At 41.3% G+C, this 12,806-nt stretch overlaps 1 protein-coding gene across 1 annotated transcript; it reads left to right on the plus strand.

Annotated features, from left to right (window-relative positions):
- Positions 1-4,091: 4,091 nt before the first annotated feature.
- Positions 4,092-9,432, plus strand: LOC149431455 (C3a anaphylatoxin chemotactic receptor-like). The gene is made up of 2 exons (XM_089665590.1): positions 4,092-4,342; positions 8,398-9,432. Exon 2 carries the CDS (start codon positions 8,407-8,409, stop codon positions 9,355-9,357), a length of 951 nt encoding a protein of 316 aa, XP_089521716.1. The 5' UTR covers positions 4,092-4,342; positions 8,398-8,406; the 3' UTR covers positions 9,358-9,432.
- The last annotated feature ends 3,374 nt before the right edge of the window (positions 9,433-12,806 follow it).

The following is a 12,806-nucleotide window of genomic DNA, read 5'->3' on the forward strand; positions in this document are numbered from 1 at the left end:
AACTACACGTGAGGATCTTGTCAATGATCTCCAGGCAGCTGGGACCGCAGTCACCAAGAAAACAATTGGTAACACACTACGCCGACAAGGACTGAAATCCTGCAGTGCCCGCAAGGTCCCTCTGCTCAAGAAAGCACATGTCCAGGCCTGTCTGAAGTCTGCCACTGAACATCTGAATGATGCCGAGGAGGACTGGTGGGAAGTGTTGTGGTCAGATGAGACCAAAATCCAGCTCTTTGGCATCAACTCAACTCACCGTGTTTGGAAGAGGAGGAATGCTGCTTATGACCCCAAGAACACCATCCCAACTGTGAAACGTGGTGGAAACATTCTGCTTTGGGGGTGTTTTTCTGCTAAGGGGACAGGACAACTGCACTGCATCAAAGGGACGATGGATGGGGCAATGTACCATCAAATCTTGGGTGAGAGCCTTCTTCCCTCAGCCAGAGCATTGAAATTGGGTCGTGGATGGGTGTTCCAGCATGACAATGACCCAAAACACACGGCCAAGACAACAAAGGAGCGGCTCAAGAAGAAGCAGATTAAGGTCCTGGAGTGGCCTAGCCAGTCTCCAGACCTTAATCCGATTGAAAATCTGTGGAAGAAGCTGAAAGTTCGAGTTGCCAAACATCAGCCACCAAACCTTAATGACTTGGAGAGGATCTGCCAAGAGGAGTGGGCCACAATCCCTCCTGAGATGTGTGCGAACCTGGTGGCCAACTCCAAGAAACGTCTGACCTCTGTGATTGCCAACAAGGGATTTGCCAGCAAGTACTAAGTCATGTTTTGTGAAGGGGATCAAATCCTTATTTCCCTCATGAACATGCAGATCAGTCATCATTTGTTGGACGCATTTCTGCTGAATTTGTTGTTGTATTCTGTCTCTCAGTGTTACAATACACCGAACATTCGATTTTTAGACCGATCATTTCTTTGTGAGGGGCGAACATTCAACATCAGCCGGGGAGAAAATACGCATTTCCTTCACTGTAGGCTCTTATGTAAAAAATGATACAGAAGGAAAGTTGCACAATTTGTAAAGTTAAAAAAGAAAATGACTTTTCTTACTTCCACATATGTGATGTGACTCAGAGCTTTCCACATTTGGGGAAGATAAGATATTAGATTTTCTCTACAGAGATTATTACTCCAAGTGTGCTTTGTTTTATCAAAGATTTATGGAAAGCAGATAAAAAAGGAATATTGTATTTCTGATGAGCGCACACGATATTGCCAAAAGTATTGGTCAGCTTATTTGAACATGTTGAAGTTAGAAGCTGATTGGCTACAATGTAAAGCTGCACCAGATTCTGAGTGCACCAGTGTTAGTAAATCCCCGTCACTACATTGTTACCAAAATATTCATTCAGTCTTCCAGCACCTTTGGTGGCACCAAGGACCATGTGAGTGATCCCCTGGAGGTGCTAAATCTGTTTTGAAGCTATATAAATAAATGACTTTGAATAAAGGATAATGTAAGTATACTCATTAAAAATAATAATAATAATGGATTGCTTAAAGTTTAGAACACTATCATCAGGAAATGCCGTTTCCATGAAGGTCACCAACAACGTTTAGGTAGGTGGTACTTGTCAAGTAACATTCACATGAGTGGAAGGAGCCAAGGTTTCAGATTAGCACAACAGTGCGTAGAGAGCTTCATGGAATGGGTTTCCATGGCCGAGTAGCTGCATCCAAGCCTTACATTTCCAAGTGCAATGGAAAGCGTTAGATATGGTGGTGTAAAGCACGCCGCCACTGAACTCTAGAGCAGTGGAGATGTGTTCTCTGGAGTGACCAATCACTTTTCTCTGTCTGGCAATACGATGGACGTGTCTGGGTTTGGTGGTGGCCAGGAGAATGGTACTTGCCTGACTGCATTGTGCCAAGTGTAAAGTTTGGTGGAGGGGGGATTATGGTGTGGGGTTGTTTTTCAGGGGTTGCCCCCTTAGTTCCAGTGAAGGGAACTCTTAAAGCATCAGCATACCAAGACATTTTGGACAATTTCATGCTCCCAACTTTGTGGGAAGAGTTTGGGGATGGCCCCTTCCTGTTCCAACATGACTGCACACCAGTGCACAAAGCAAGGTCCATAAAGACATGGAGGAGCCAGTTTGGGGTGGAGGAACTTGACTGGCCTGCACAGAGTCCTGACCTCAACCCCATAGAACACCTTTGGGATGAATTAGAGCGGAGACTCCGAGCCAGGCCTCCTCCCCCAACATCAGTGCCTGACCTGACAAATGTGCTTCTGGAAGAATGGTCCAACCTTCCCATAGACACCCTCCTAAACCTTGTGGATGGCCTTCCCAGAAGAGTTGAAGCTGTTATAGCTGCAAAGGGCGGGGCCAACTCAATATTGAACCCTACGGACTAAGACTGGGGGGCCATTACAGGTCATGTGTGTGGAAAGGCCAGCCAACTCAATATTGAACCCTACGGACTAAGACTGGGGGGGCCATTAAAGTTCATGTGCGTGGAAAGGCCGGCAGCCCAATATTTTTGGCAATATAGTGCATGTCCCATCAGAAAAGAAAGGCTGATCATACTTTAGATGGACCTTTTTTCTTTTTTTGCCTGCTGGCTGATCAAAAAAAAAACAAACTGATTCCCCTATCCACACATTTGAGGTGGATGGGAGAATGGGAATCCCCCCACTGCGCTATTGTATTCTTGCAACAGGACTCCTACTCACTATATACAGTATTCAGCGCTCCAGCCAAAGCTCTGATTGAGCAAAAATATATATTATTATTATACAGGATTTATATTATTATTATAATACAGGATTTATATTATTATTATACAGGATTTAAATTATTATTATTATTATATTACAGGATTTATATTATTATTATTATACAGGATTTATATTATTATTATTATAATACAGGATTTATATTATTATTATTATTATACAGGATTTATATTATTATTATTATTATACAGGATTTATATTATTATTATTATTATAATACAGGATTTATATTATTATTAGTATACAGGATTTATATTATTATTATTATTATTATTATACAGGATTTATATTATTATTATTATTATTATTATACAAGATTTAAATTATTATTATACAGGATTTATATTATTATAATACAGGATTTATATTATTATTATACAGGACTTATTATATTATTATAATACAGGATTTATATTATTATTATTATTATTATTATACAGGATTTATATTATTATTATTATTATTATTATACAAGATTTAAATTATTATTATTATTATACAGGATTTATATTATTATTATTATTATAATACAGGATTTATATTATTATTATACAGGATTTATTATATTATTATTATTATACAGGATTTATATTATTATTATTATTATAATAATACAGGATTTATATTATTATTATACAGGATTTATTATATTATTATAATACAGGATTTATATTATTATTATTATTATACAGGATTTATTATATTATTATAATACAGGATTTATATTATTATTATTATTATACAGGATTTATATTATTATTATACAGGATTTATATTATTATAATACAGGATTTATATTATTATTATAATTATTATTATACGGGATTTATATGGCGCCAACAGTTTGCTCAGCGCTTTACAATATAACGGGAGACAATATAGCAACAATACAGTTCAATACAAGAGGGATAGGAGGGCCCTGATCCTGGGAGCTTACAATCTAAGAGATATATATAAACAAATTAGACATAAATGACAAAATTCGGTTAATAATTAAAGTTAGGGGCTAAACAACTCTGATGGGGAAAACATGCAAATTAGAAATGTATGTTAAACTCATTAGACTAGATATGACCCATGAATTCCAGACAAGCCCCCTGGAACATTCAGAGCCCCGAGTGATTGCTCTCCAAATTCTAAAAATGGCAAAAATCAGAACACATAAAAAAAAAATACCATTTCACTCTCTTAGAAAAAGTGATAAATTCTAAGATGACATTTTCCCATGGATTATGAAGCTGAGAGCCAGTTGTTTTGAACAAATCCCTAGAGAAAGTGTTGGTCTTTAAAAAAAGCTAAAGAGAGTTCTTACTTCACAGGCAACCAAGAGATCCCGAAAAGATCGATGACAATGAAGAGATACCAACAGATGTTCCACATTGAAGTCATCCCACTTGCTTTCTAAGCTCCACGATAAAATCTGCCGAGGAAAGAAGCCCCCCCCGTAGGTCATATTTTATCAGGAGGAGGTTCGTGGAATGAAAAAATTGTCTGCACGTTTCAAATTTTGAGAAGGTGACTCAGACTGTCGGAGCGGAAAAGAAGACCCCCCAGGTCCACGTCTCACAATCTGGTAATTACAAGGTAGGAAATCTCTTTATGGTACCGAGTTCTCGGTTAAAAAATATAAAAAAACTGGATTATTGTATTATCTGAATGCAGCGAAGGGACTGATACCCAGGTATTGGAGGAAACAACAGGCACCGAAAATAAAGGATTGGGTAGAAAGAGTGGAGAAGATATATAGAGTGGCGGAAGATAAATGGAGGAAGATAAAATGGAGGTCTTCTGTACAAGATGGGAAAAGTGGGTGCAATTTAAAAAGTCAGAGTTATACCTAGAATATGTGAAATAGGGAAAAGAAGATAAAGGGGATAAATATTGTATAATATCAGTATTATTCAAGGAATAGGATTTTTAGAATGAAGTTAAAAGGGCATAATCAAAGGGGGGTGGGGTGGGGGGAATGGGAAAGGGGTAAAAGGTCACCAAGATTATGTGTGGGGAATGTTTGACAGATATGTGTAATATATTCTGTCTGTTTTATTAGCTTTAGTATATTTAAAATGGTGATTTGAAAAACAATAATAAAATATTTAAATAAAAAAAAAAGTAGGAAATTACACCATAAAAATCAAATATTGTACAGATTTTTTAATGAATCACTTTCATTTTCAAAGTTGGGGGTCTCATCACTAAGTTGTCTCACACTTGATCACTTTAATTTTTCCCTCTTTAGTGTTGTATCGGTATGATTATGAATAACTTCTTTATTTTGTAAGACGTCCCTATGAGATGGATAAACATTATTCTCGGGAAAATTAAATCCAATTATTATGAAAACTTAAAAAAAAATATTTGTTTTATGTTATATGAACTTCTATGTAAAACTAACAAAATTGGGGGGAAAAAATAGAAAAAATTGCAGACTGCAAAGGTCCCCAATAATTATCTGGTAATTTTTGATCATTTTAGATATTTGAAATATTTGTATTAAATTTAATTGTTACTATTCACCCCAAAAAATACCAAAAGGCACCTTAGGCTACTGACAGGCAGTTTTTTTGTCAACTGTAGCGAGCAGGGCTTTTTTTCTGCGGGAACGCAGGGGAACGCAGTTCTAGCACCTCCAGCACTGAATGTATGTAATGGCGAGGGGTGCCAAGGGGTGCTGGAGGGTCTATTAATGCTGGCTGCTGGGGGATCTATTGCCACTTGAGGGGATCTATGTTTGCATGGTGGTCTGTTGTTACTGGGGAGGTCTATTGTTGATCTATTGCTGCTGGGAGGTCAGTTGTTGCCAGAAGGGATCTACTGTTGAAGGAGGGGTCTATTGTTGCTTGTTGATGGGAGATCCGGGTGTATTGTTGCTGGGGTGGTATTTTGTTGTGGGGGTCCATTGTTGCTGGGGGGGGCTATTGTTGCTGACTGCAGGGGATCTATTTGACTGCTTTTCTTGTTATCCTTAACACATTACATACAAAATGATGCCTGGTTTTGTATTCTCTAAAAAGAGATGGGTAGGGGGTGGAACCAAGGGACAGAATTCGGAGGTGGGTAGGGGGTGGAACCAAGGGATGGAGCTCGGAGGTGGGTAGAGGGTGGAACCAAGGGATGTAGCTCGGAGGTGGGTAGGGGGTGGAACCAAGGGATGGAGCTCAGAGGTGGGTAGAGGGCGGAACCAAGGGATGGAGCTTGGGGGTGGGTAGGGGGATGGAAATAAGGGGTGACTCAGAAGGGGGGAGTTCCTGCACCTATTCTCTGAGAAAAAAAGCCCTGGTGGTAAGATCCAATGCCAGATATGGAAAGGTGTTGAGTGATAGGTATTAGGTTGGGAGTACAGTTAGTGTTAGGGTGAGGGGTTGAAGGGTATCTAAAGCCAATTTTGGTTTTCTATTTTGGATAGCGTAGGAAAGGATTAGAACCCCTGTCAAGCCTTCAGTCCTGCTTGTGTACCTCCTGGACAGATTTGTCTTCTCTGTTTGGCAGAAGACCATTGACACTAGAAGTTAAAGCGAGGTCAAATCCATAATTTTGAGTTGTCACCAGAACAAGAGGGAAAATCTTTGAAAGAGTACACTTCTTCGGGTGAAAACTGTTTAAGAGAGGATTTGCTTTTCTTTAACCAGTTCCAGACCACGCTATAGCCAAAAGATAGGTACAGCGTAGTCGGCTAGTTCTGGTTGGGCGTCTATGGATGTTTTCCCAGAACCACACCCCCCGCGCGCCCCCTGGGGCATGCACTGCGCATGATCTGTGATCTCTGTGTGCTTCGGGCACAGCTGATCACATGACTAAGGAATGGGCCAATCACAGCTGCTTTTACCATGTGACCAGCTGTGCCCAATCACAGCTGATCACAGGATAAATAGGAAATGCCGGTTATCGGCAGTCCTCTCCTCACGCTGACAGCACGTGAGGAGAGGAGAGCCGGTAAGCGGCATTCCTCAGAGGGGACATCTACACTGATCACCAGGGCACTGATCATCAGTGTCCTGGTGATTAGTGTAGTCCCATCAGTGCGGCCAATAGTGCCCATCTGTGCTGGCAATCAGTGGCCATCAGTTGAATCAGTGCCCATCACTTGAATCAGTGACCATCAGTGCCGCCTATCAGTGCCCATCTGTGCCACCTAACAGTGCCCATCAGTGCCACCTATCAGTGCCACCTAATAATGCCCATCAGTCCCGTCTATCAGTGCAGCCTCATCAGTGCCCATCAGTGCAGCCTCATCAGTGCCCATCAGTGCAGCCTATCAGTGCCCATCAGTGCAGCCTATCAGTGCCCATCAGCAACTCCTCATCAGTGCCCATCAGTGCAGCCCATCAGTGACTCCTCATCAGTGCCCCTCAGTGCAGCCTATTAGTGCCCATCAGGGACTCCTCATCAGTGCCCATCAGTGCAGCCTATTAGTGCCCATCAGTGACTCCTCATCAGTGCCCATCAGTGCAGTCTATCAGTGCCCATCAATGAAAGAGAAAAATTACTTATTTACAAAACTTTATAACAGAAACAAAGAAAAACTTTTTTTTTCAAACTTTTTGGTCTTTTTTCGTTTGTTTAGCAAAAAATAAAAACCCCACTGGTGATCAAATACCACCAAAAGAAAGCTTTATCTGTTTAAAAAAAATTATAAAAATTTAGTTTGGGTACAGTGTTGCATGACCGCACAATTGTCTTTCAAATTATGAGAGCTCTGAAAGCTGAAAATTTGTCCGGGTAGGAAGGGGGTAAAAGTGCCCAGTAGGTGAAGGATTCAAGTGATTCCTTCTCACATGGGTCTCCTAGAAAAGGAGTGAAGAAAAATCTCCCCAATGGGACAGCAACAGTGAAGAAATGACAGAGTTAACCATTCTCTGCCCAATAAAAAAAAAAAAAGAGTTTTGTCTGTAGATAGACCTTAAATTTAGAGTGACACAAAATTCTGGTCTATAAAAATCTATTCTATTCAAGTCTGTATTCTCAAAGCGATACTAAGTCTCCATTCACACTGGGGGGGGGGGGGGGGGCGTTTTAATCATCCTGGTAACGTTAGCTGTGTAAAGTCACGTTTGCGTTTTTTTAGTTAAAAAATATTTTTTTTTGGTAAAAAAAAGTCCAAAAACGCTGGTTTGCTGCGTTTTGCCGCATTTTTCAGCATTAGAGTGTTTTTTCCAGCTAAAAAACTCCTCTAGAAACCCACTAGTCCTGTTTTTTTTTCCCAGCCAAAAAAAATCCCTGCCAATAAAATGTTGATTCCAGTCTATGAGTGCATGGACACCTAGGAGAACATGCTGGGGGGGTTTACTGGCTGTAGAAAAAATATATTTGGGGCGAATTTTAGCTCATCATTAGTCACAGAACTCCATCATGACCAGTAATAACCTGATACTTTTTGTTCCATCTGATAACATCTGACCAGGGGCGGACTGACCATTTTGGCACTCAGGCACTGCCCGAGGGCCCGGGGTCAGTAGGGGGCCCAATGAGATGCCCTCGGTACCTTTCATAGGCATTTTTGGGTGTGGTTTGAATGTGAGTGAGGACACAGGGGCCCCATGATCCCCTCTTGCCCGAGGGGCCCCATGGGTTGTCAGTCCGCCCCTGCATCTGACTGAACTATAATCACATGGATATAGTAACTCTTGATGTCTTTACAGGAGAACAAGATGTCCAATGTCAGTGGTGAGCTGGAATCAAGCATCTTCTTCTACAGCCATGTGCATTTGTTCACAGTCCTGGTTCCATTGCTTACGATCCTTGTAGGTGTCCCTGGCAACGCCCTGGCGCTTTGGATTACTGGAGTGAAGATGAAGTGGACCATGACTACCATTTGGTTTTGGAACCTTGCTGTGGCCGATATTATCTGCTGCTTGTGTCTCCCACTCACTGTAGCCCAGTACTTCTACGCAGACTGGCTGTACGGTCCCATGCTCTGCAAGATATTAAACTTCAGCCTTCTTGTTAACATGTTCACCAGCGTCTTCACCTTGGTGGCTATCAGTGTTGACCGTTGCATCCTGGTTGTGAAACCCATTTGGGCCCGAAATCACCGAGGAGTACGAATAGCATGGATGATATGTTTGGCTATTTGGACGTTATCTCTTGTGATGTGTCTACCTAATGCCCTGTACCAAACATTCACCACTTCTAGTAACAGGACTTGGTGCTATTCTGAATGGCATATGATAGAGCTCACCAGTTACATCCATATGGTTTTTGGTTTTCTGCTTCCATTCTTAATCATTTCTACCTGTTACATTTCTGTGGCTTTTAAATTACGAGATAGAAGATTTTCGGAAGTTGGTAATAAAATCATCAAGGTGTCTTTAGGTATCATAGTGGCATTTTTCATCACCTGGGCCCCCTACCACATCATGGGTGTAATCCTGCTCTTCATTCAAAATAAAGAAGTGGAGATCCTTGACCTTCTCTCTCAGTCTCTGGCCCAGTTCAATAGTTGCATCAACCCAATACTCTACGTCTTCATGGGGAAAGATATGAAGAATAAGTTGAGACAGTCTATTGGAGAGCTCATACAAGATACGCTTAGTGAAAGCTTATCAAAAACATCACCTCATAGGAATCAGGACATGATGGCAGACGTGCCTCTACAGTGAAGATGGTGTAAAATGCCAATCTGTGCCAAAGGACAATTGCCAATACAATTAAAGGAAGACTTCTGCTTGAATGTTCATATGGATTGTCGACTTTTTTGTTGTATTAGATATTATGATCAGCCAACTGCAGGAAATGTTATCAGTGCTAGGGGGGGCCATACGTGGGCAAATGTCTTGTGCAAGTCACATGCCATGCCATTGGGGCCAGCTGCTGTTTGTCTGATTTGGCCAATGGGTGTTAGCAGCACATGCATTGGATCTAGGCTGTCCAACATGCCTGCTATATCACCATGCTCTATCATGCTTTTGAAAGCCCTGGCCTATAGGGATAGCTTTCTCCAATGTCTGGCCTTTCCTTTGCCCTACCAAGATAGAAAAGTCTCACCTCCATTGCTCAAGATGCTAGAAAAGAGAGCAAATTCCTTTGCTGCTGCACCCACCTACATTCTACAAATTAGGTTCGGCCAACTCAAACAACTCCAATCCAATGGGGAGTGATTACAGGCATGCAGGCACATCCTGAATTTAATAGATCTTCCTGGTTGTGCCCTCTAGGGGAAGAATTGTTTGGCCAAGTTGGGTTTAACAGATGTTCGTGGTTGTTCCCTATAGGGGAAGAATTGTTTGGCCAAGTTGGGTTTAATAGATGTTCATGGTTGTTCCCTATAGGGGAAGAATTGTTTGGTCAAGTTGGGTTTTCCTGGTTGCTGTTTCTTCCAAAGGTCTTAAAAATGTTTCCACAAACATACATGTACAAAAAAAGAAACAGTTTGAAAGTATACCTAAAGCCAAGACTTTTTAACTTAGTTTTGGATAGAATGAGGAAAGGTTAGAACCTCTGTCAGATTTTAGTTGCTGTCTCTGTCCCCTGGGGAGATTTGCTGCTATTATTGGTGAAAGGGCGATAATAGTGATAGGACAACCAACGTTTTTAAGTGTGATAGGACGTGAGGGAAAATCTTATACTGGGGAAACCTGTTCTGGTGACAACTGTCAAGTGGATATCTTCTAACATTTGAGAGATCTCTTATATCTTGCTGTGTCTCTGAGAGAGGAAATGAATCAAATTCTCCCCAACTTGAAACAGAGAGGCTGTCTGATTTGGTCAATGGGTGTTAGCAGCCCATGCATTGGGTCTAGGCTGTCCAACATGCCTGCTATATCACCATGCTCAGTCATGCTTTTGAAAGCCCTGGCCTACATGGATAGCTTTCTCTAATGTCTGGCCTTTCCCTCACCCTACCAAGATAGAAAAGCCTCACCTCCATTGCTCAAGATGCTAGAAAAGAAAGTAAATTCCTTTGCTGCTGCACCCACCTACATTCTACAGTCCAATGGGAAGTGATTATAGGTATGCAGGTACTTCCTGAATTTAACAGATCTTCCATGGTTGTGCCCTCTAGGGGAAGAATTGTTTGGTCAAGTTGGGTTTAACAGATCTTCGTGGTTGTACCCTCTAGGGGAAGAATTGTTTGGTCAAGTTGGGTTTAACAGATCTTCGTGGTTGTGCCCTCTAGGGGAAGAATTGTTTGGTCAAGTTCGGTTTAAAAGATCTTCGTGGTTGTGCCCTCCAAGGGAAGAATTGTTTGGTCAAGTTGGGTTTAACAGATCTTCGTGGTTGTGCCCTCTAGGGGAAGAATTGTTTGGTCAAGTTGGGTTTATCAGATCTTTGTGGTTGTGCCCTCTAGGGGAAGAATTGTTTGGTCAAGTTGGGTTTATCAGATCTTTGTGGTTGTGCCCTCTAGGGGAAGAATTGTTTGGTCAAGTTGGGTTTATCAGATCTTTGTGGTTGTGCCCTCTAGGGGAAGAATTGTTTGGTCAAGTTGGGTTTAACAGATCTTTGTGGTTGTGCCCTCTAGGGGAAGAATTGTTTGGTCAAGTTGGGTTTAACAGATCTTCGTGGTTGTGCCCTCTAGGGGAAGAATTGTTTGGTCAAGTTGGGTTTATCAGATCTTCGTGGTTGTGCCCTCTAGGTGAAGAATTGTTTGGTCAAGTTGGGTTTATCAGATCTTTGTGGTTGTGCCCTCTAGGGGAAGAATTGTTTGGGCAAGTTGGGTTTAACAGCTCTTCCATGGTTGTGCCCTCTAGGGGAAGAATTGTTTGGTCAAGTTGGGTTTAACAGATCTTCGTGGTTGTGCCCTCTAGGGGAAGAATTGTTTGGTCAAGTTGGGTTTAACAGATCTTCGTGGTTGTGCCCTCTAGGGGAAGAATTGTTTAGTCAAGTTGGGTTTAACAGATCTTCGTGGTTGTGCCCTCTAGGGGAAGAATTGTTTGGTCAAGTTGGGTTTAACAGATCTTCGTGGTTGTGCCCTCTAGGGGAAGAATTGTTTGGTCAAGTTGGGTTTAACAGATCTTCGTGGTTGTGCCCTCGAGGGGAAGAATTGTTTAGTCAAGTTGGGTTTAACAGATCTTCATGGTTGTGCCCTCTAGGGGAAGAATTGTTTGGTCAAGTTGGGTTTTCCTGGTTGCCGTTTCTTCCAAAGGTCTTAAAAATGTTTCCACAAACATAGACGTACAAAAAAAGTGAAGTGGGAAGTGATGGGAAGAGATCTCCTATGTCTTGCTATGTCTCTGAGAGAGAAAATGAATCAAATTCTCCACGACTTGAAACAGAGAGGCTGTCTGATTTGGCCAATCGGTGTTAGTAGCCCATGCATTCAGTCTAGGCTGTCCAACATGCCTGCTATATCACCATGCTCAATCAAGCAGAAAACACGACAGGTATCTTAACCATTTCCCTACTCTATCCAAAACGCAAAAAAAAAATTGTCTTTACATACATGTTAAGGATTTTATCACTGAATTGTCCTAAACTAAAGAACGAAAAAAGTAATACATTGAAGCTTACCCCTGTTTTGATGCGGTGATTGCACTTGTTTTTTGGGGGAATGTCCTTTTGTCCTCAAAGGCATGGGAGGTACTGGATTGGTGTAGGCCCTTTCTGTGGTTGGTCACAGCGTACTATCCAGACGTGTCTACAATGGGTATAGACAAAGTCCAAACATATTTCAGAGCAAAATTCCCCACTAGTAATAAAGACAAAATGGCCAAAATGGAATCAAAACGATTGCCGGCTGTAGAGGCACTCCCTATTGGACCTTAACTCCCTGTCAGTATGAAGGTCTCAAACTATCGTACCTAAGGGGTCTTCTGTATGTCATGTCCCCATGTACCTTCACCTTATAGTTTTTCTTTCATTGGTGCTTTTATATCAGTGTAATGTATAGGTGAATCAAAAGAAATTTCTCTGCGCTCAGGAAAACAAATCTGAAATCAATGATTGGGCTCCATACACACTGGGGGGGTTTACTAATGCTTGTAGCGTTAGCTGTGTAAAGGCGCGTTAAAAACCGGAGTTTTTCAGCATCTTTGTATTAGCGTTTAGCTGCTTTTTTTGCGTTTTTGTTTCCACCCAGATTTTTTTTTTAGTCAAAAAAGTCTCTGGTTTG

Source organism: Staurois parvus, unplaced genomic scaffold, assembly GCF_062004578.1.
Source record: "Staurois parvus isolate SC_StPar_1 unplaced genomic scaffold, SC_StPar_1.0 ptg002254l, whole genome shotgun sequence".
Lineage (NCBI taxonomy): Eukaryota > Metazoa > Chordata > Amphibia > Anura > Ranidae > Staurois > Staurois parvus.